This window comes from Haliotis cracherodii, unplaced genomic scaffold (genome assembly GCF_022045235.1).
Source record: "Haliotis cracherodii isolate W230 unplaced genomic scaffold, xgHalCrac1.p SCAF_17, whole genome shotgun sequence".
Classification (NCBI taxonomy): Eukaryota; Metazoa; Mollusca; class Gastropoda; order Lepetellida; family Haliotidae; genus Haliotis; species Haliotis cracherodii.
In genome coordinates, this window is record NW_027266272.1 from 1,988,594 (window position 1) to 2,014,351 (window position 25,758).

The 25,758-nt window shown below is 39.2% G+C and overlaps 1 protein-coding gene across 1 annotated transcript in view; it reads right to left on the reverse strand.

Annotated features, from left to right (window-relative positions):
• The window catches only part of LOC139464822 (integrin beta-PS-like), a 48,947-nt gene that overhangs the window by 22,029 nt on the left and 1,160 nt on the right, over positions 1 to 25,758 (reverse strand). Inside the window, exons 2-10 of the mRNA XM_071246341.1 lie at positions 18,209 to 18,280; positions 10,275 to 10,378; positions 9,960 to 10,073; positions 9,580 to 9,661; positions 8,477 to 8,608; positions 8,111 to 8,207; positions 6,572 to 6,671; positions 5,655 to 5,741; positions 3,445 to 3,528 (exon numbers count right to left, since the gene is read on the reverse strand). Coding sequence (XP_071102442.1) covers positions 3,445 to 3,528; positions 5,655 to 5,741; positions 6,572 to 6,671; positions 8,111 to 8,207; positions 8,477 to 8,608; positions 9,580 to 9,661; positions 9,960 to 10,073; positions 10,275 to 10,378; positions 18,209 to 18,278 — 870 coding nt within the window. The 5' untranslated portion in view covers positions 18,279 to 18,280. The remainder of the gene's footprint in view (positions 1 to 3,444; positions 3,529 to 5,654; positions 5,742 to 6,571; positions 6,672 to 8,110; positions 8,208 to 8,476; positions 8,609 to 9,579; positions 9,662 to 9,959; positions 10,074 to 10,274; positions 10,379 to 18,208; positions 18,281 to 25,758) is intronic.

The window sequence follows — 25,758 nt, forward strand, 5'->3', positions numbered from 1 at the left end:
ACATCAGTTATCCCGTGGCCTCATGAAAGAGAAAATCATCAAGTGATGGTGAAACTCTTGAGCAGTATATAGTCCCGACAAACCAAGAATCACACGATCCTGATACACCTAATGGATGCAACTCCACACAGCAACCAGCAGTGACCAACTGCTGCTACTTCTGTGAGGAAGTGGGTCTGGTTGGACTTGGAGCAAACAAACCAGTGCTTGACAATGTAAGCCTCGACCCACACCCTGAGGTAAGAAGAGAGAACCGGGTCACAGCGGTGATATATCATGTCTCCCTCGGTTACCAATCCAAGGGTGAGTGAGTGAGTATGGTTTTACGCCAGCAATATCACAGCAGGGCACACCCGCAGACATGAGTTTCACACATTATATTCATCCGGGAAAATCAAACCCATGCCTTAATGGTGACAAGCAAACACTTTAACCACTAGTCTACCCTTCCCCGCCCTCACCGACCCTAGAACTAGCCACACACATCTGCCACTGTGACCTTATCATCGTGGTCAAAACTCAGCTGCTATAAAACAGATTCCCCCAAAACACTGACAGCTACATATGAAAGTTGCTTGAGGCAAAGGCATGGTGAAATAGTCTGTTAGGTACAGATACCACTCATATTGCCCTCAAAGTCAAGACAATACTAGTTTTATGAGAGAAGCCAAGGTAACATGCAATAACTCAACTACCATGCAACCCCAGACTACATCTTGTTAGTTAAAGCAGTGAATATCTTGGAAAGTCTAGTTTTAGAAATGTCCTGGAGAGCATGCTTCTAAAGCAGAAACATTCAACATCAAGGAGGAAAGAAAAACGGTAACAATTTTCATCTTTGGCTACAATTATTCCCATGTATGGTGATTCTAGGCACTGTATGCATTGACCTGTATGCTTTTGTTGGATTTTTTTGTTTAACGCCTCACTCAGGAATATTTCACCCACATTTCCAGTCTGGACCAGACAATCCAGTGATCGATAATGTGGGTAACGATCCACATCGTCAGGGTACATGCGGTCAACCAAGTCACTGAGCTTGAGCACCTCATCTATTCTGTCGCCCCCTACGACCAGCATAGCTGACTGACTGAGTATATTCCAGCAATATCACGGCGGGGGACACCAGAAATGGGCTTAACACATTGTACCCATGTCGGGAATCGAACCCGGGTCTTCGGCGTGACGAGCGAACGCTTTAACCACTAGGCTACCAAACTGCCCCACGACCAGCATAGGTTGCTAGGAAACCACACAGGGCACTCAACATCCACTTTCTACAGCTCTCGTGCAGACAAATTGAGAGGCAGACCCTGGGTGCTGCAAGGGGGGTCAGGAAGCAAATCCACTTCAGGGGTCGGGGTTGGGAGAAGGGGGAGGGTTTAATTTAGACCAGAGCCCTGGATCTGCCTCTTGCCATTTGTCATCTTATTTTCTATCAAAAATCCTAAACCCTTTCACTAATTTATAGCATTTATTTGCAAATCACATTGTTTTCTGAGAACAAGCTGTTGTCATGTTTTCTTTTCAAACACAACCTTTTTAAAAATTTCAGCAATTCCACAGACTGTTACAATTTAGAAACAGAAACAGCATTTGAAGAATCAACATTCCAAACAAGAAGTTATTTTTACTTGGTTTGTTTGTTTTTTGTTTAATGACACACTCAGCAATATTCCAGATATATTATGGAGGTCTGTAAACACTCAAGTCTGAACCAGACAATTCAGTGATTGACATCATGAGCATCAATCCCTGCAATTGGGATTAGATGGAAGGCATCAACTAAGTCAGCGAGTCTGGCCACCCGATCCCGTTAGTCGCCTGTTACAACAAGCTTAGTCGCCTTTTACAGGTCCTTGGCTTGGTATCAGTTCCCTGGCATACCTGATGTCAACACCCAAAATGTCTCAGTGTCCTTGTCTCAACTGTTCTAAATTCTGGCAAAATATCTTAGAAAACATTAAAGGAATAAATTTAAGGTTAAACGTAACTAACTAGAACCCAAGTCCAGGAGTGTAAGAGTGATACCCCACACCACACAATGAACAACCATCCCATACAGCTGATGCACACTGGCTCTACTGCTCTCTGTAATACTGAAACCAAACAGTTCACAAGCATCTGCTTTAATTTTCAAACTACTATCACAAAGAGCATTAATCAATAAATACTTGATGAGGTCCCATCCCAAAAAGTCTGTTTCTGCCAGGTTTTTTTGGTCTTAATCTTTTTTTTCCAGAATAACTTTAATGGCTTAAACTGTGTTAAGCGCACCTGGACACTATACTCCCAAGGTACGGTTTCACTTTGGGTGGCAAATTAGAGTTACCTGTCCTTGGTTTAAAATCCAGAACAGAAAGACCAGACAGTGGGTTAAACAGCAGAAGCATTTCACCTTTTTTTAAACCAAAAATCCATTTTTTATTCTGTCAAAATTATTTTTGGGGATGAAAATTAACATAATATTGAAAAAGCCATGTGTGGTGCTGGGATATCAAATTACACTCTTCAGACTAAAAGGGAGCCAAAGAGGCTCCAGGGGAGCCACAGAGGCTCCACGGACCTTGCCGTCCCCTGCGTAATGAAAGCCGGAGTCGGTGGAAAAGATGATCATTCTTCGAGACTGGTTTCTCCAACCAATAGATGACTGAAATCAGGCACATGGTTACGACATGATGCAGAGAACAGAGTTGATGAAGAGGGCAAGGAAACCACCGTCTGTCTGTGGCCACAGAGGCAGCTGCTGGGACAGCGTAATCACAACCATTCACTGGGCTCAACACGGAGAAATGACGGTTCAATATGTTTATCATGATTATAATTCAAACTTGAGAAATGACATTTTATGAGTTGTTGTCATCGTAACTTTTGAAATACAGTAAACTTACACATGGTTTTCATGAAGAGATTTAAATTCAATGTCAAAACTCTAGGCTACAAAACAATTGAAATTTACTTCTTAAGTGAGTGAGTGAGTGAGTCGGGGTTAATGACGCTTTTAACAGTATTCCAGTCATATCGCAGCATTTTTACTTCTTCAGAAACAAAGAGCTACAGAAGTAGTTTATTTCAAACATAGAAATTCCAACAGACTTATTTTGGTGTCTTATTTGTTTACCAAAGTATAACATAATCTGCAGTCAACTTAAACAATATATGAAACTAAAAGATATTCTCATTTTATGTTGTGACCCAGGGCTTTCTCATTCCTCATTTTTGATAAAACCCATTTCACCCGACTGCTGTGAATACTTTTGTCCTTTCTTCTGCCACAGTCCACAGACAGACGCTGGATGTCATGTTAGAAGAATAAACAAAAAGTGAAAAAAGCAAGTTCTACATACAGAAATAAAGGCAAAGCAATAGTGAAGAAATAAGACGGAGAGAAGAACCACGCAAGGTGACAGTGTAACCATTCACATTCATCCTAGCAGAACAAACCTTCCCGTCGCCCGCGTAATGGAAACCCGCGTCAGTCGAGAATAGCAACATTCTACGGGATACATCTCGCCAGCCTATACTTTCCTTCAATAAGACAGAGTGTTGTCAACACGGATATTGTCATTCAAACACTTTCACAATCATAAATATCCTCTCTTTAAAGTTTCAATAGTGCAGTCACACAGGTATTATGGATAATAATATTTACACATATAGTGTGAGTGAGTGAGTGTGTGTGTTTGGTTTTACGCTGCTCGTGTTATAAGAAATGCCTTTCCTTCTTGTCCTCATATTTTTTTGGACTTTGGTTTGTTTGTGTTTCTTTGTTGTTTAACACCTATTCCAGCTATATAACAGTAGCCTGTAAATAATCAATCTGGACCATTGATATTATGAGTTGGGGTACAACGACACGCTATCAGCTCAATGCACAGAGCCTGACCATTGTTGCTTCTAATGCCACACACTGTAACCACCTGATCCGAATATTTTACTTTGTTTCTTAGCTGTACACGCCACACTCAGCAATATTGCAGCCATATGACGGCAGTCTGTAAGTATTTGACCCGGCAATTATTTCTATCAAGGCTTCCGTTGGCCCTGAGTTTATTCCATGGTTTACGGTAGTCTGTCTAGCCAGTGAGATTAGATAAGATCTGCAATGATGTGATCCTTATCTGAGAGGTTTTGTCAGTTGTTTAATGCCGTATTCAACAATATTCCAGCAATAAGACGAAAATCTATAAATAAACAAGTTTGGACCAGACAATCCAGTGATTGACACATCATGATAATCAATCTACCCAAATGGGATAGGATGATATGCATCAACCAGGTCAGTGAGCCTGACCATCCAATCTTGTTAGTCGCCTCTTACAACAAGCATGGGTTGCTGAAGACTTATTCTAACCCAGAATCTTCATGGGTCTCAGACTTGGCAACGCAACATGGCATAGAAAATGGAAACAAAATACTAGTTTATTCTATATTATCATCTGTTTGTTTCCCGGTGAAATATCTTAAATTCGCTCAGATGAAACTGGGGTTTGCAGAGTGCGGAACAGAAGCTTAGACAAGGAGGGCCACACTAGCAAACCAATGAAGGCTACAGGGTGATAGTCACAAGGACCAACTGAACAGTGTTGTACAAAGAAACACAATGTTCATCAGTCTATTACTGTGTAGCTTAACTAAGACCAGTGTTCGTAAAGACAAAGTGTGCTGTATATAGAATATACCATAGTGAATAATCTGAAACACAATCTCATTATTATTTCAGGCAAAATGAACAACAGATAGAATATATTGATATATATATCATATTTAGGCCAAGAAATATGAAAGTGAGTGAGTGAGGTTTTACGCCGCTTTTGACAATATTACAGCAATATCATGGCGGGAATCAAACCCAGGTTTTCGGCATGATGTGTGAATGCTTTAACCACTAGGCTAATCGACTGCCCAAAGAAAGAATGCAGTATAATCTCTTTAATTATTTGACATTATTTAATATCAAAAACTTCAATGATGAACCATTTATCAATAATAAATCCACGAGGGAAGTGTGTCAGGCCGAATATTTAATACAGCTGAACCCCATTGTCTCTAACTCCTGGAGGAAGCAGATAAATAGTTTGACATAGTCGTGGTTCGACACAAACGACTTGACTTTATTACCGTCTGATCTATCCATCCCACAACAGAATGCAAATGTACAACATTGTGCACGTAAAGGTTTTCATATGTTAAAACTCTTGGGACTATGAATTGAGTTTGGGACAACCAGGAATTTGACACATCCAGTTCAGCACATCTTGGTTCAAACTAGTAATAAATAGAGTAGGACTATGATTTTGAAACAACAGGGTTTGGCTGTAACTAATTCATACCAACCCTATGTCATGTATATAGTGAATGCTGATAAGTTATTCAAAAGTGTTTAACAACATATCAGCAAATAACACTTAATAAATATCTTCATTACACACGTGAAAATCCTGATAATTTAGTCCTAGGGAAAATCTCGAAATGCCGTAACCATGTTGATATAAAATATAATCTTATTCAAAATATTAAACTTCTCTTTAACTGGTAATCATAGTGATCGTTATGATTGTCATCTTTATGTTTATACATAATTCAAATTGGAAAATATATTTTTGAGGCTATAATTTTCGGGTAATCATCCGAGATGACAGGGGGTAACTTACATCACAAGCAACAGCCTGCATGATGGCATCAAAACCTCCCTCTGGGGCGTCAAGGTTACCAGACACATTAGCAGCTCGTACTTGTTGCTGAAAAAATGAAAGTGTGTCAAGACATCTCCCAAAGCATTTTCAACAAAAGAATACTGATTTTGTATGTCTATGTATGATAAAATATTGGCCAACTTTCAACAAGGGTCAACTAACTTTCACTGAATTTTTGGGGTATTAGAATAGACCAAAGTAGATTTTCTTTGGATGCCCCCTAGACCATAGTAGATCTTCCTTGGATGTCCTCCTAAACCAAAGTAGATTTTCCTTGAATTCCCCCCCAGGCCATAGTAGATCTTTTATTGAAGCCTAACTAGACAATAGATCTTCCTTTGATGCCCCTCGACCATAGTAGATCTTCCTTAGATGCCTAACTAGACCATAGATCCCCCTTAGACCATAGTAGATCTTACTTGGAACCTCCCTAGACCATAGAAGATCTTCCTTGGATGCCCCATAGGCCATAGTATATTTTCCTTGGATGCCCCCTAGACCATAGATCTTCCTTGGAAGACTCTCTAGACTATAGTAGATCTTCCTTGGATGCCCCCCTAGACCATAGAAGATCTTCCTTGGATGCTCCCTAGACCAAAGTAAATCTTCCTTGGATGTCCCTTAGACCATAGATATTCCTTGGATGGCCCCCTAGACCATAGAAGGTTTTACTTGGATGCCCCCCTAGACCATAGAAGATCTTCCTTGGATGACCCCTAGACAAGTAGATCTTCCATGGATGCCCCTTAGACCATAGAAGATTTTACTTGGATGTCCCCTAGACCACAGAAGATTTTACTTGGATGCCCCCCTAGACAAGTAGATTGTCCTTGGACCCGCCCCCCTAGACCCCTAAGTAACTTCAAAATACCTACTGCGAAGAGTGTAGTGTCAAGGTCAAGACGCAGCTGGTTCTTGAAGCCGTATGGAGACTCACAAGGTTGTCCGTTCCGCATCCGACACGGCATGTTTAACCTGCAGTCAAAAAACATTTGTTGGTCTATTGTTCATTTCCTTGTAAGTCTGTTGAACATTTCCTGATGGAAACGCGTAGGGGACACATGGCCGCATTGTAGAACAATGTTTACAGCTCTGTTCTATTAATATGTGTCATATCCACAAAATAGGTGATGGAGCTAAATGTTTGTGTCCGGTGTATTCCCTTCATATCTTCAATTCAGGATTGGTTTTCTGAATCAAATTAAAAAAACTATATCCGTGTAAAGATATGACAGACCCTCCTGACCAAAATACCTGATTTCTGTGTCCATTACATGTGGACATATTACACACCCTGTCATTTGTAAGATTTGTTTGTTTGTTGTTTAACGTCGCACTCGGCAATATTCTAGCCATATGACAGCATCTGTAAATAATCGAATCCGGAATAGACAATCCAGTGATTGACATCATGAATTGGGATTTGATGACATGTATCAACCAAGTCAATGTGCCTGACCACCCGATCCTGTAAGTCGCCTTTTACGACAAGCACAGTCGCCTGTTACTGCAAGCAAGGGTTGCTGAAGACCTATTCTACCCCGAGTGTAAGAGCCATAGCATCTCCTCCAAGAAGTGTGTACTATCGAAAGGGTATTTGTGATGTGTGTTCTTTTGTTAAGACGGAAATATCCAAATAATTATGGCAACAAATGAAGCTGAATCGTCTTGGAAAGCTGACATTTGATTGGTTCAAGAACCAAAACATCCCCCATTTAGAAGGGAGGCATTGCTCAGGGTTACCCTGACTTGACCCCCTAAGAAGGGTCGTCCCAACTTTAAAGAGAGAAGTATCATAGCCGAAGAAAAGATCTTCCTTAAATGAGATTGATTCAAAAGCTCACTTTAAATCATGACTGCTTATCCTTGCTTTACATTCTAGAAAGTCCCTTGTATATCACCTTCAGTATGTAGAAAGCAAACTACAGATTCAAGAATCAGATGTAGAAGGTTCCGCTTTATCTAGTGATTGTGGTTTGCATCAATAAGCCCTGATCACCGAATTCGACGGAAATAAGCGCCCAGGTAGCTCTCAAAATTAGAAATGGGGGCTCTTATTATAATAAAATTTTGGTGAAAAATAATCCAGAGTTGCAAGATCATAAATTTTGTGGTTTATGCTGACAGCCTGAAATGATACAAAAGAAAAGTCTGTGCGTATTACACACGACAGATATATTTTTCTAGGATTTAATTGCCCATAATTAAGGGTGCATATAACACACGAGTGCGTATTATACACGAATAAATAAGTCTTGTGTACATTGTTAATTGGAAGGGGTGCTAATTAGGATTGTTCACTAGCCAATTTTTTAGCAAAAATCGCCGTGGGCGTTACTTAGAGTGGGGAGTTTATTACATTGAATATGGTAATTGATTTTGAGACAAACATGGGTGCTAGGAAGTTAACTTACTTCTCGGGAACCGTACTGACATAGGGCATGACCACTTTGTCCACAAAGGACCCAAAGCCAAGACGGAAGTTCTTGGTGATTTCTGACATTTCATCAGCTGCAAGAAAAAGCACAGGTTAATAACAAATAGTATCTACTGTCTTCCACATCTCTGCTGTTTTCAGAATACCAACATTCACTAGTGTCAGTACGAGGCACTTGTTGACAAAGGGGAAAAAACACAGATGTCGAGCACGGGGTGCTAGAGATCTTGTCTGGCCAAGTCCCTCCAACACACACAGGATGTTGAGCATGGGGAACTGGGGATCTAGTCTGCAAATCTCTCTCTAACACATACACAGGCAGGTTGAAAGTGAAAATACTGACCAATACGGTTGCCGAGTTCGGCCAGCTTGAGCTTGTCGTCCTCCATGGAGTTTGAGAGGTCCATGAGGTAGTATAGATCAACGGGGTAATTCTTGGCTTGTCGGAACGTGATGGGGATCCTCATTGGCTTGTCTACAAAGGTCAAGGTCATTCATAACAACAAACTGAATCATCAAAATTACTCTAAAGAGTCAAATTGGTAGTCTGTCGTTACCGTTCTATAAATTGATTTGCGTGTAAGAGTGGGAAATGTGACTGCTTCATAGAACTCAATCGAGACCAGTTGGCACGTCCTACTGACTGCAGTTCACTTGTACTGCCACTACAAGGTATGATGTGTCAAATGTTTCACATCTTGAGAAATTTTTGTGAACAGTAATAAGCCTGTGCCTGAAATCGACTGAACATCTGAATTCAGTGTTTGAGGTGAGTTTGAAACCATGACCTGCAGATTCTGGCATGCTAAGGGACACAACTCTGTGATGCACTGGGAATAACAATGTTTCCGGTGGGTTTTGTCGGTCAGTCTCATTTTGACCCTTTGCAAGCTCATCAAGTAAGGGTACTGTTTACCCCAAACAAATTATGAAAGATTCTGATATTTGCAAGTTTCAATGGTCTTGAATCATGTGACCCCTGGCCCAGTTGTGTAATGCAAATTACGGAACCTTAGACGACTGGGATATGCAGGCCCCCACTACCCGATTGAAAGCAAATCGGCCCAAGATGTTTTGTGTGATCCACAAACAACATTTCAGTTAACTGGAACAATGTATAGTGTAGGGATCAAATACACCTATCGGATACAGAAACCGACAGCTCTAAAAATAACCGCTCCAAGTCATTATTTATCAGTCAAGATCCAGTGTACAGCAGGGACAGTAACACTGACCCCATGCCATGAACTACTGAGACTATTGGGAACCCACGTCCCAAATGACGTGAGTGAGCGAGATTGGTTTTACACCGCTATTATTGTACCCATATATGGAATCGAGGTCTGGTCTTTAGCGTGATGTATGAACTAACCAGCCCCACCACCCTCGCCCTAAACGTAAAACAAACTTGGTTCAGGAAGTGAAACAATAATGAACAAGACTCACTTGGTCTGATTTTGAAGCGCACTTCCTGGGGCTGGATCTGCACAGCATCTTCCGGCCGAAGACCATCTTGTACGTTAAAATCCTGAATTAATGAAAATAAAGCATTGTGAATAATCAAAATTCATAAATCTAAACTATTGTCATTTCATTTTATGACTGTGGCTTTTGGCTTCGAACATAGAGGGAGTGAGTGAATATGGTTTTAAGTTGCCTTTAGCAATATTATAACAATATCACGGCAGGGTACACCAGAAATGGGCTTCACACATTGTACCCATGTCGGGAATCGAACCCGGGTCTTCGGCATGATGAGCAAACACTTTAACCACTAGGCTACCCACCGCCCCTCAAAGAAAGAACTAAAGAGAGTGCTGCCTTACCTTCACAGGAAAAGTTCCATCGGCAGGGAAGATAATACTGGAGGGATCACATCCCCCTGCATCAGCCAGATTTTCAAACTTGTCACATCGTGCACGATTATCTTTGTCAAAGTCCTGTAAAAGGTTCAAAAAATAAAAAAGTGTTGTTTACACAGCATTCTTAATGTTTTATAAACAGAAAAAATATTTTGAAGTTGAAAGTTATGTCATCATAATAATCTTATTTGAAAGCATTCCAAATGTTAGAAGCGCGCAGAAGAATGCTTTTGTTAATTTGAATCATCATCATCATCATCATCATCATCATCATCATACCTCCTCCAGACACCAGCCACATTCCGCTCCAGTGGCAATACAGGCTCCGCAGGACTTCTGTGCATAATCCCTCAAACATGGGTTGTTCTGCTGGGCTCGGCTGCCTGGCAACAAAAAGAGTACATTAGAAGGATGTAATTACTTATCGGACAAAATATTCAGAGTGTACATAATCAGCCTGGATGAGTGACCAGGTGACCCAAATACTGCATCAGTAATTTTACATGATTCAAGGAGTAGTCCTGTCCAGGAGTAACCAGTGCTCTATGATGTAAACAACTATTCATTCCGCCTGTTTGCGTGCGTTTGTTTTGTTGGGGGAGGAGTCGGGGGTCGTCCCTCCTTTTAACATGAGTAGAGAAAACGTAAATATGGTATTATGTCTAACTTTTCAGGTGACTTTCTGTGGTCATGTTTGTTTTTTATTTAACCCCGCATTCAGCAATATCACAGCTACATGATCATGGCATTCGAGTCGGGACAAGAAAATCCAGTGATTGACATCATGAGCATCGATCTACGCAATTGGGATACGAGGACATGCATCAACCCAGTCAGCGAATCTGACCATCCGATCCAGTTAGTCACCTCTTACGACAAGCATTGGTTGCTGAAGACCAATTCTAACCCAGTTTCACATCTACACTCAGTTCTTAATTCTTTCTCCATTCTCAAACTAACTGTACATCGTGGTTCAATATGTAAAGTATGCCTAATTGTAACTGTGATGCCTGTCGTAAGAGGTGACTAACAAGATAGGTGGTCAGACTCGCTGACTGGGTTGATGCATGTCAACGAATCCAAATTGCGATGCTTATGATATCAATCACTGGATTGTCTGGTCCAGACTCGATTATTTAGAGACCGCCATCATATAGCTGGAATATTGCTGAATGCGGCGTTTAACAACAAACAAACAAAAACAAAACATATCAACAAACAATAGCATAAGAAAAATATATCCACTCTACTCTGACCAATAATAACTACCCGGTAATTGTCAGTTTCAGTTTCCGCAATGTGTCTTCACATAACATAAATACTCAGGCACTTAGGTGTGCCCCTGCATCCCTCACATCCCAGGATGCACCATGATCTCATTCATAAACACCAGTCCTGATATACAAGCTCATAACACATGGCTGACTGGCCTCAGTACCTCATTATACAGCACTCAGGGGAGAACCCCTACCCTCAGCATAACATGACATCCCAGCTTGTAACACCCAATATTACACAACACCCAATATTACATAACACCCTCTCCAGTTTCTCATTCATTGTGTAAATTCTACAATCAACTACTTTGAGGTGACAGAGATGTTGTTATAGTGAGGGTTTTTCCATGGCACCACTGGCCTCCATGAGCAAGAGTGAAGGCATTTCTGTACAACTAGCTCAGTGTTACATGTGATAAAGAATATTGTACCATTCTCACTAAAAAAAAATTACAACACGAACAGCTATGCTACAGTTAGACTAACATCTAGTCTCTGAAATGAACATATCTTACTGAAAAAAAAAAACAGTTGTTAAATTATCTTAATGAAAATAAAATAAAAAGAAGCCCAGAGACTCTCTTCATTTGCAGATACTGCAGTAATCCAGACTCGCCAAACATTAGAGACTCACAAGGGCTGTATTGGATATATTGTATCTGGGTCTATATCAGCGATTATTCCACAGTGTTTCTTCTGGCTTCTTAACATTACCAGTCTACATAATGTTCAACGCAATGACGTCATCTCTGAACTAACTTAGTTAGATCTACATATCATTCACACAAGCCCAGTCACAATTTCTCTCTTTGTTGTTTTGAGTATTTCGAGACTGAGTCGCACCAATTTATATTTTTAACCTCAAGCAAAGTGAAAGGTAATTTACTTGCACTAAAAATAGACAAGGAGAAACCCTAAAGGTAACAGACAAGCTGACTTCATTTCAAAAATATATTCATATGAATAGCGCTGATGTTTAGTTAAACCATGTTAACAACAAAGATTTATATGGTACTCTATTTGCCTGTCCACAGGGTCTGACAGTCACATGAATTACCAGTCCAAGGCTAATATTACCGGTAAACATCTGGTAAAACCAACAAATAATAAATAACAGGCCTTTCCATAGTTACAATGTCCTAGTACCTTCTTCACTGAGGCGACAAGATCCTGCATCAGTGTGACTCAACTATCTGTCCATGCTGCGTGGGAGTTAGGATAAAGTTAGAATCATGCACACACCAGATATACACTGTTTCCTGAAAATGTGTAGGAAATTTGTCACAACTAAATCCTGTGTCTGAGAAAAGTGCCGGGCTGTGATCAAGTACATTTCCTAAAATAATGTTTATGACTGAATACTTTGTCCGACAATTTCACTGACAAGTTCCTGTCCCAGTGGGACATGATTCCCTTCAAAAGACGTTCCATGACATTGTAACTATAGCAATAGTATATAACAGAATTGAGTCATCTTTAACCTTTTTAAGTAGTATATGTGGAAATATAAGTGAGTTATTACGCTGATTTAGCAATATTCCAGCAATATCACAGCGGGGGACACCAGAAATGGGCTTCACACATTGTAACCTTGTCGAATCGAACCTGGGTCTTCAGCGTGACAAGGGAACGCTTTAACCACAAGGTTACCCGACCACTGCCCCTGTAGAAATTTGAAAAATAAATCTATCTTCAGCAATTTCAAATCTTGCCTTAGCATCTGATGACCAATCAATGATTCAGCACCTCCTGTACTTAGTCCTGCAGTAATAAGGGTGTGCGGTATTACCGGTACACCGGTATATAGTGGTGAAAATCTTCAGCAATATGTGTTGAGATGTGTTTGTAAATGTAGCAATATATTGGGGCAAATATGAATAAGTACATTTATGCGTTCCTAATCAACACATCACGACTATTAAGCTCCTCACAGCGATAGCCCGTTCGCAGAGCTCTCTATACCAAGAGCAAGGTGTCACGCGCTAGGAAAGAGCTTGCGCTGTCATGTGACCATATTATCTCCCTTGATCATTGCTGGGATACAAAATGGCAGATGATTTTGAGATCGTCCCAAATAAGCGAGCCAAGGCTAATGTAAATGTAAATTGGCTGTGTATTGCAATATGTATCGCAATACAGGTTAAAGTATGGTAATATATTGCTATACGTATCGCAATACAGGTTAAAGTATGGCAATATATTGCAATACATATCGCAATACAGGTTAAAGTATGGCAATATATTGCAATACATATCGCAATACAGGTTAAGGTATGGCAAAGTCTTGCAATACATATCGCAATACAGGTTAAAGTATGGCAATATATTGCTATATGTATCGCAATACAGGTTAAAGTATGGCAATATATTGCAATACATATCGCAATACAGGTTTAAGTATGGCAATATATTGCAATACATATCGCAGTACAGGTTAAAGTATGGCAATATATTACAATACGTATCGCAATACAGATTAAAGTATGGCAATATATTGCAAAACATATCGCAGTACAGGTTAAAGTATGGCAATATATTGCTATACGTATCGCAATACAGATTAAAGTATGGCAATATCTTGCAATACGTATCGCAAGACAGGTTAAAGTATGGCAATATATTGCAATACGTATCGCAATACATGTAAAAGTATGGCAATATATTGCTATACGTATTGCAATACAGATTAAAGTATGGCAATATATTGCAATACAAAATCCAGGTCAATACACAGCCCTATGCAATAACAAGTTTCATTTCCTTATTGAAAAGACTGAACACAATCCTCAGAATATCCTGTTTGAATTAGAATTTAGATTATTGCTAAAAAGTCATTTTCTATCAGTGTAGGATTTAATTATTTTGGTATAAATATATGTTTTCCCTAACCAATCAAGGATATCAAATAATTCATTTTGAACTGTTCAAAAGAGTTCTAAAAAATCGTGACACCCACATAAACAAGAAGGGAGAAAATCTTATTTCAGTTTTTTGTGCACTAAGTACGTTGAATTGAATCCTTCTTTTAGAAATAACAGTCACTGAACCAAAATAACTACAGAGCTGACAAGTCTGTGATTTGCAGCAGGGTCACACAGGCTGTCAGTGTGAGGAGCTTATAATCGTGTTAGTCCAGACCCAGATTATTCTGACATGATTAAACCTCCTATCTTCCTTCACCGTGTTAACCTAAAACATAGACATCTAACATGATTACGCCTGGAAATTGATCAGTTGCCATGGTAACAATTACACAACTAGCTGTGATTGTCGTGGTATTGTGGAATGAAATAGTTTCTTATAATGTGCTCCAGTGTTCAACAAGAACGTTCGTAACAGACTCGAAGTATTTTCCCAACAACCAATTCATGTACTCGTAAACAGTATGATCAGCGAAATGATTTCTGATCATGAAATCAAAGAACAGTCAAATTAATTTTATTCTTGTGATATTTTTTGTCTGATGAGCTATGTGGCATAATTTGATAGGCGAGTTCTGCATCTCTTTGTTTGTTAATGCCACTCAGCATGTCCAACAATATCCTCATGGCTGGATGGTTGGTTTGTTGTCTAATGCCGCACTCATAAATTCCAGCTATATGACAGCTGTCTGTAAATAATCGAGTCTTGACCAGACAATCCAGTGGTTAATATCATGAGCATCGATGCACGCATTTGGGATCGATGACACGGTATTAACACAGGCCACAAATACTCTAGCCTGGACCAGACAATCCAGTGATTAATATCATGAGCATCGATGCAGGCAATTGGGATCAATGACACGGTATTAACACAGGCCACAAATACTCTAGCCTGGACCAGTCAAATAAGTGATGGACATTACAAACAATAATTAATAACATAACCACTACATGCACAAGGCTTCAAAAATATCTGCAGTAAAAGCTACTTTAGCGAAAACAGTAGCATCCCTTTTGAATGACTTCGCTGTGACCTTGTAGGAAGATCATTCACAACCTTTTCCCATCTCGGCCCAACCCTAAGGAGAACATGTGGCAAAGTGTCATTAGCCCACACAGCTTATACAGCGTTAGAAATTGGCACTAGTCCTGTAGTCCTTACCAAACTGCCCAATAGTAAAGGTATCCTAATGACTAGTAGAAATGAGCTCATTCTAAGGGTTTTGCTATATGTTATTATAAGGACTAGTGGACAAAAGCTGTTAGTTTCTAACCCTGTTATACTTCTGGAGCTGGGCAGCAAACAAAGCATTTTTAGGTAATGACCTTGAGACTGACCTTGGCCCGTAACATGACTGACCTAAGTGTCAAGAATTCCCACGGCAACTAAAACATTCGCTAATATGATAAAAGCGTTAAACTGCAAGAGATATCCCTGAGATGTCGTACAAGGTTCCATGGTAAGGTTCCAAAAACAAAGGGTGACACTTTGGTAAAATTCAGACAAAAGTTCAAAACCATCCCAACTTCCTATTCCATCATATACACAGCGGTAGAAACTGACACTAGTCCTGTTGTCAGTGCCAAACTGCCCAATAGTCAAGGCATCTTAAAGACAAGTAGACTTTTGCCATTTTTAAGGGTTTCACTATGTTATGCTTATAAGAACTAGTTGTCTAAAACAGTTAGTTTCTTCGGCTGTATACATTGAACTGCTAAATAACTCTATTAAACATGCTGAACATGACTGAAAAATACAAATGTGACTAGGTGAGTTACACATGTTCCAGTGAGCAGCGTTCATCCTATTTATCAACAGACCATCACAATGAAATGCAAATTTCTACTTATCACGCAATTTAGCAGTTATCGACCCGTCATCATGATATTCCTGACACACAGGATGATGCTCCCTAGTGTGATATACAACTCCATATCAACCCACCAACCTTCACACACATTACACCCATGAACATGATGAACTTCCCTGGTAGAATTGTTCTTCAGCAACCCATGCTTGCCGTAAAAAGGGACTATGCTTGTCATAAGAGGCAACTAACAGGATTGGGTGGTGATGCTCGCTGACTTGGTTGATGCATGTTATCATATCTCAACTGTGTGGATCGATGGCAATCACTGAATTGTCTGGTCCAGACTTGATTATTTATAGACCACTGTCATATAGCTGGAATACTGCTGAATGCGGCATTAAACAACAAATAAACAAACAAATCACATCCATTACCTGGGCTCGATTTAAGGAACTTTATTTAACTTGTACCAGGTGTATGGTGACATGAAAACCTTGTTGCACCAGACAAAACCACGGTTCATAACTGTTTCATAGTTGAAATGTACACATAATCTTGAAGTACCCACATTATGATGACATCAAGCCCCAAAAAGCATGACAAATTACACACAGAGAAGGTAGTACCGACTTACGGTAAATAAGCTTTAAGGGTTAAACATGTTGATATGCACTTGGTGCATGTAGACGTTAATATTACTAAGTAATAATTAGGTTTCATTTTTCAATGATATATTTATACAGCTAAATCAATCCCTGATTACTTCAGTTATTGGCTGGCTGGTGACTCCGGGAGGGGGCCATGCATAATTAACGCTGGTCCGCCATCTGGTGCCGGCACTGACCTTACATCCCCACATTGTGCAAGCATACATAACATGCTTGTAATACCAGTATCTTTAACAGACATCTCTGAACTAACTATCATCTTGACTGTTGAAGTCACTGAATAGCCTTTACCATGGTAACATTTGGTACCTAACACGTATCATCATTTTAGCTGAATGTTTGCAACTGGTTTGGAAACTCTAAACTTAATAACATGGCTCAAAACAATACACTTGTCCACACGTATTGTTTATTTGTTGCTTAACGCCGCACTCAGAAATATTCTAGCTATATGACGGTGGTATGTAAATAATCGAATCTGGACCTAACAATTCAGTGATTGACATCATGAGCATCGATCCATGTAATTGGGCTACAATGACATGCAATAACCAAGGCAGCGAGTCTGACCACCCGATCCCGTCAGTCGCCTCTTACGACAAGCATAGTCGCCTCATACGTCAAGCATGGGTTGCTGAAGACCTATTCTACCCCATATCTTCACAGGTCCAGGTGATGGTAATACAGGTTTGCAGAAACTTCAAACTTAATAACACTAATATGTGTCACTGATACTTAGTTCTTTTTCACTTCTCTTGAATGCAGGCCTCATTTTGTTTCAGACACAAGTAAAACTTATGTGATACTTCAAACAGTAAAAGATTGGTTGCAAGAGACCAACATGTAAATTGTTTGACAACAATTCTCACGTCCAAATTGTGTTTGAAAATACTAAAATGTTGGCCTAAAAATTTGTGATAAAAGATACACAGACGATATTTGAATTTTCATGTCAAATATTAAGTTTATCTAACTGAGTAATTTTACAACATTGATAGTTTCATGACACAGCCTGAGTGCAAATGTCAGGTCAAACATGTTATTTGATCAGAAAAGACAATTTTATTTATTAAGTCTTTGCTTACTGATCTTCTGATCCTTGGTGTCATTGAGACAGGCCATTTTGCAGACCAGAGCTACATATAAGCAGTGCATTTGTATGAAAAATGTAATAACCCAATTAAAATAGAAACCTTCCAGTAAAAACTCAATTGCTCAAAGAGTTTTCTGAAGCTCTGGCAGACAGGAAGTAGTTGTATCATCAAGTGTTTTCTTTTGTCTCTATAAGCAATCAGATAATACACAATATATAGCAACAAGTATCCCATCTTAAGTTCCAGTGTTAGGAACTAACAGTTTTAGTCCACTAGTCTTTGTAACGTGTATAATGATAACACATAGCAAATCCCTTAAAAACGATAAATTTCTACTCATCCTTAGCATAGCTAAACTATTGCGCAGTTTGGCAAGGACTACAGGACTAGAGCCAATTTAACACTGATAGTTTCACAATGGCTTCCGTGTGTTACTTACTTTGTGCTGTGGCCAGGGCAAGGCAGGTGAGGAGAAACACACAGACTGGCGTCACCATCGACATCCTCATCTCTGAAACAACCAACCAACATCAGAAACTAGCATGGATAATAAAACAAGAGCGAGATACCTCATATTTATTATTATATCATCACAAGAGTTTCACAAATTACTATATACGATTTGAATTTGTCACTTTCACAATTCTACAATAAAGGGCATAGCTGTAGTGTTAGCATTAGGGACCGACCATTTGATCCCCCCCAACGATGTCAAATGATGAGTCCTTAAGCACTGTTAAGGGCTGCATTATGCCTACCTCTCATACACTGACACCTGGGTCAAGCCTTAATGAGTATTGTAATTTGTGCAGCATCAATACACAAATGAATGATGACATCACTTTGGCCCCAGAAGCTTATGGTCATATCATACATAGTGCACAGACTGGTATGTAATTTGTTTTTACATGACAACAGAAATAGCATGTTGTCATACACCTGATGCCGACTATGCAGATATCTATGGGGATATACATATCGCTAGTCTGTTAGTCGGAGACTAGTGAAAGTCCACTGGGTCTTATTGTTTCCTACAATAATCTAACTCTTTGACATAAACCCCCCATTAGAAATGAACAGCTGACAAATTGGTTTTGACCAACAGTACATGTCTTCCTGATTTGCTGGCAAAAATATAAGATAATATTTATTACAGAAACATTCCATTACTGAACAGATGCAATTTTAAAAATGACAAAACATTATGATTCATATATGAAATATACAGACATACATACATTCCGTAAAATCAAAAAACTATTAAAAATTATCAATATTACATAACATGTCATCGGTTGATTAACATGATTAAGATCAAGGGGTATTTATTGCTGGAAATTCTAGACATTATAACATTCTATTTTTTGTCAGTTTCAGAAAAGCAAATGCCTGAATCCTATTCATCATGTTGAAGGCATGTCGAGAGCAGAGTGTTGGCTAACAGCACTGTTGTTGCTGTTTGGTAATCTCTTTGTTATCGTTTACAACGAAAGGTCACAGCAATTATTTTGTTACACGTTCAAGAATGCCACCCTCCACACGCACACAGCAGTTGATTTCATTGTCAAACTTCTAGTCCCAACACACACACAAACTTTACTTCTAGAAGTAAATGCCCATGAGAAATATACTCATACGAAGACGTAAAGTCACTAGGGCCAGTATGGGTTCACATGGTGTTAACAAAAGGGGAGAACTTGGTCACTTATAAAGGCAGACATGTTTGGAAACTGAAATAGTAATGATGAAACAGTGCCAAGCTTGAACATGCTGAACAATGCTGAAGGTCAATCAAACATTACAAATACCCCCACCCCCCCCCTCCCCCCACCCCCGGTACTTGCAGGAGAACTGATGCCAAAAGTTTGTATGTCAAATTTACATATAGAGCAAATTTGCATGTAAGTAAATAAACTTTATATAAAATCCAAACAAGGTGGACATTTGCTCCAGGCGTACGTAACTTACATCCGTTCTTATGAGCATTTTGATGTTCAAACTCCCATACTCTATCATACTCTGTCTATAATTCATCATAGACTTACTACACTTTTAAAAATCTCTTCAATACAGACTATCAGGCTCAGCAGACCTTTTAAACAAAACTTCAAAATTCATAGCAAGGTTATATAAACAGGATAAAAAATAATTCTTTCCACAATCATTGCTCGAGATAATTATTGAGTATTTAGCCACATGTAATGATGCTCACTGAGTATTTAATCTTCCATTAAGTATTCAATACATTTTACTCCCTTGAGTTGCCTATTGGGTCTGAGTAAACTAAAGAGTAAGCGTTATTTTAATTAATTCCGCTCAAAATGTCATGTCAGGTGACTTCTAATTTGCCTCTGTTCACATGCTGACCTTAAGCATGACACTCATCATAGCTCAAGTAGTCCTGCACCATGACCGTGGAATATATTTATTTTATGAAAAGAAAATAATCTAGAAATGCATACAAAAGCAAGTCTTGCCAGCTCAAGCTATCTCTATTCCACACTGAAATCAGCATAGGTAATTTTTTTTATTTTTAGAGTCAAGAAGGATAATGTGTAATATAAGATTTCAGAGACTAAATGTTAGTCTAAAGCTCAAGTATTATCAGGAAATATGTCAACGTAACAACAGATGAGACAACTAGTGAACTGTAGTGATTTATGCAATGTTCAGAGTAGTGTTCATGTTTGTGATTCCTGCATTGATCACTTAACAAACATGATACAGATACACAGTGAGCAGCATAAAACAACAAATAACCAAACAATAACACCTAGGACTCATATGATTGGTGGCGATGTGGGGTAGACTAACAGGATCGGGTGGTCAGATTCGCTGACTTGGTTGATGCATGTCATCGTATCTAAATTGCGTGGATTGATGTGCATGTCAATCACTGGATTGTCTGGTCCAGACTCGATTATTTACAGACCGCCGTCATATAGCAGGAATATTGCTGAGTGTGGTGTTAAACAACAAACAAACATATGATTGGTGGGGGTCCAGGGTTGTACCTTGACTTACAAAAGTGGGGGTCCAGGGAACCCCAATAAATAATGTTAAGGGTCCATGAAGGCAATATGAGGGTCCTGTAAAGTAAGGAAACCGTGTAGCGTACTGCATGTTTTGATAATTTCTGAGTGAGTGAGTGTCTTCTTTTTCTACGTCCATTCTCCACATTTGTGCGTACTGGACGCACATGTGTACATCGGGTAAAACCCTAGGGGTCCCAGAGTAATTACTAAAATTAAATACAGTACTCCACCACAAGTGAGATGAATCATAAAGATGTGGCATACTCAGAGGCCATGGTCAAAAATAGATGTGGAGTTTCTCAGCTGCAATGACAAATGCTAGCGCTAGAAAACCGTGATGCACTCGACTGTGCATTGGGTTTTGAAATACTGTAAATCTTGAAATTAACGCGAGCATGAAGTAAATGTGAAAAATGCGAGTGGTCTTTGTTCGCATTAATGAAACTTCGCATTAATGTTTCCCACATCAACTACCAACAATAAGACGGCCTCTCTGCACACTTTGGATAGTAGAAATACCAACTTGAATAAATATACAAACACTGTTTATTGAGCAGTAGTTGTAACAAGTCCATTACAATGTCATTTAAAGAATGGGAGTTATACAATGGGCATCAGGTGAGTTATCACTGCTGGGGTTAAGCTAGTCCTGCACCATGACCGTGGAATATATTTATTTTTATGAAAAAATTATAATCTAGAAATGCATACAAAAGCAAGTCTAGCCAGCTCAAGCTAGCTCTATTCCTGAAATCAGCATAGGGAATTGTTTTTATTTTTAGAGTCAAGAAGGATATTGTGTAATATAAGATTTCAGAGACTAAATGTTTGTCTAGGGTTAAGCACTTTAAAAGTTCTACCCACTAGTGTCAAACTAGGCACCAATGACAACTCCAATCAGTGAACTGTTGTTGGTTCAATTATTTTATTGCCTTTGATCTTCCTTAGTGTCAGTCATCAGAATTAAACACATAAACTGTGTGTTGTTTTTAGGAAAACGCTGTCTATTGTTATTACGGAAGTGCTTTACTCAGTGCTAATAAGCGGTGCTTTGTGCTGTTTGATTGGATTAAGGTAAGGATATGTATCATTCCACTGGGGATGGGTTTGGGGGGAGTCGCATTGATTTTTAGTCGCATTTTTGCCTAGCAGTTGTATTAATTTTGAGACACATTAATTTCAACATTTACATAAATTACGTATGGAAATTTATATAAATAGTACCAAATTATGGAATCGCAGCATTTAATTCTAAACATACAAATTTTCAGCATCCCAGTGCTAATATAACAGTGAGTGAGTGAATCATGTCGGTAATCGAACCCGGGTCTTCGGCGTGACGAGCGAACGCTTTAACCACTAGGCTACCTGACCGCCCCGCTAATATAACAGAGTTAATATAGAATATTCTAGATGTGTATTATTGTAGTAGCGCTGAAATACGTAAATTTACTCAATTTACTTGTAAATGTACGTGACAGTCAACTCCCCTCTTGTCCTGCACATGCCTGGTGTGGAAGGCTGCGGTCAGTGTGTTGTAGTGCTCCCATTTCCATGTTTTCGGTAACATGCTCTCAGATTAATAATGATGTTTCTCAGTTTTTAGTTATGTTCTCATCACTTTCTGTTGTCGATTCACTGTGTATTGAAGACATATGACTGTTTGGGGCTGCAGTCTGTCAGTTTGAATTTGAATTTGAATCGATGCACACTGTACATTTTCGGCATCTATTTTCAATTTTTAATTTCGCATGCAGTAAATCCATGCCTATGTCCCCTCCACTGTGTTCCTGTGCTGGGAATGTGATGATAATTCTAGTTTGCAGATACCAGCCCGGGTCAGATGAAGATGCCCGGTCACCAGGGGGAGTCCATACCCCTGACCTACAGCATCTCCCCTCCTACCTAAACAGGTGCAAACAATCTACAGCTCATTGGAGGGGCTGTGTCAAAAGCTTCCAGCACAACTAATCTTATCCTAAACAGAGCCTGAATGGATGGTAACCTGTCATCAGACTACAAATGTATAATAGAAGATGCGTCAGTATGGTTTTACGCTGCTTTTAGCAATATTCCAGCAATATCACAGCAGGGACACCGGAAATGGGCTTCACACATAGTACCCATGTCGGGAATCGAACCCCGGGTCTTCGGCGTGACGAGCGAACGCTTTAACCACTAGGCTACCCGACCGCCCCGTGTCACAAATGACCATGGCAATGAAGGGTGTGGGAGGATCAACAAAACTGCTGGTCCTTTGGCCCGTGGCCAGCAGAAATGGAAGAGGGTCTTCTGTTATTTAAAGGTCTGTGATCCTGTGGTGTGGTTGGCCAGTCTCTTCTCATAAAAGCTGTACTTTAAGTAGTTGGTAGGAAGTCATCTTACATTGTGATATCAATGTATTTATAATATTGATGATGTATCAAGTGTGTTGGTGACTTGTGTTCGCCGCTTTTAACAGTACAATGTATTTCGGTTACATCACAGCGTTTAAGCTTGATGTGGGAGGAAAGCCCGAAGTGATGCAGGTCTTAGACATTTACTGCTTCTGTGAACCCACGAGCACAGGTATGGTGCTGACAAACCACACAATCCAGTGATTTACATCATGAACATCCATGCAATTGGCATCGATAACATGCATCGACCAAGTCAGTGAGCCTGACCACCTGATCCTGTTAGTCGACTCTTATGGCAAACATAGTCACCTTTTATGGCAAGTATTGGTTGCTGAAGACCTATTCTACCCCGGATTTTCACATATATCTAATACTTTGAACAATTCGTTCTTAACAGGCTTAAGGCACCTAATAGTGTCTATACCATCACTCCACTCACAAACAAAAGAGTCTCTAGCCATGAAATGTGAATGTCCATTCACCCAAGCTGTAGGTCACTTGTGTCAACTGAAGGATTAGGGTAGACCTGGTTATCTGCCCTCCTTGTAATACTACATAAACACATACCATCTCAATAGACGAGGTCTCGAGTGTCGAACTGACACATATATTTCGATAGATCTCCACAATATATTAAACCTCACAGACACATTTGAATACAGGGCAGATCTCAGCCTCTACAGCCTCTACAGTTTATCATTAAACAGTGTTAGCATAATGGAATATTAACACTAAGTGATGTACATTACAAACAATAATTAATAACATAACCACAACATGCACAAGGCTTCAAAAATATCTGCAGAAAAAGGTACTTTAGCGAAAACAGCAGCATCCCTTTTGAATGACTTTCGCTGTGACCTTGTAGGAAGATCATTCACAACCTTTTCCCATCTCGGCCCCACCCAAGGAGAACACGTGGCAAAGTGTCATTAGCCCACACAGCTTATACAGCGTTAGAAATTGGCACTAGTCCTGTAGTCCTTACCAATCTGCCCAATAGTAAAGGTATCCTAAGGACTAGTAGAAATTGGCCCATTTTAAGGATTTTGCTATGTTATCATTAAAAGGACTAGTGGAGAAAATCTGTTAAGTTTCTAACCCTGACACTATCACGACTATGTGATTAAACATTTTTATCAATTCAATTTTTAAACGGTTACTGGAAAATAGAAAGTCAGAAGACTTGCATGAAAAATTCATTCAAATTATTTTCTTTGGTCATTGATCATGTTAAAGATGAAATGTCCCAACAGTGTATATATATATATTACTTGTCAAAACCAACAATAGAAACTTCAGTTGTTCGTTCACAGTATGATTATGATGATATGTAATATTATCTTGTTTATTCACACTATTTGTGGTATGGCTGGCTAAAAAGATCAGACAATCAGAATTATCGCCAATGGGAAAAAATATTATTGATTAAAATATGAAAATTGTGTCATCGTTAATATTTTACACAAACTATTGTGATGAAATAAAGTTGATATAAAGTGAAACGGAACATTGTTCCTTGTTAAAGCCCACGGCCCAAGACGGAAAGCAATGATTTTGTTATATCTTAAATATCCACAAAGTAATTCATGCATTCCTGTGTCACCACTCACCCATGGCGTGAAACATGTTGTTTTCTCTATGGGCTTTTTGCATATTTGCTCAAAGTTACTTTTCCAATATTTGCTGATAACTGATCAATATTTAGTCAATGATAATCCATCTCTGTGATGGATAGCCAGATAGCATGGACTGAAACTGTTCGTTTCTACCGCTGATAACTGAAAATGAAGAAAGTCACTTAGCTCCTTTTTCTTATATTTCATAACCATAATTTAACAACTGTTTTTTTTCAGTAGAGACTAGATGTAAGTCTACATGATTAGTTAATACCAATTAAATATATGTTTACACATTTTTAACAACTCGACACGTAGAACATACAAAATCCACATCCACAAATGTTGTTAAATTGATGCAATTATGCCATTTTAAAATATTCTTTTTACTAATGTCATTCTCAAATATATTATATTCAGTTTTTGGCCTGAGAAATTTATTTATCGACTAATCCAGGTCATCACAGTAAATCTAAATAAAGAGGTTCTCTGAGTTTGTAGCGAAAACTACCGAACAAGACAAAAATATTTACTATGTTTACATTTTGTCAGTTTCATTCAGTTCCAAATTGTAAAAAAAATTCAGAATTGAGAACTGTTCTACAATTATAGCCCTCAAATGCTACTAGTCAATGAGGACTAAAATCATTAGATTCTTATTTGCCCTCAGCACAATTTAGTAGTCTCGGGCTGGTGGACAAGTTTGAATTTCGAAGGATGATTTGTTATATAATATTCGTTGCAATTTCCGATTGTACCATCCCTACAGCTAGGTGAGTTTTCCTGATGATTGTGTGTGCAATGAAAAGGAATGTCTGTGTCATTGTCATGACTGTGGTTTGAATTAGGAACAATCCTCCCCGAACAAAACCACATGCATATAATCCCTGAACAGCAAACCTTCCCTCTTCTGCCTGAGTAAACAAACAGACTTAC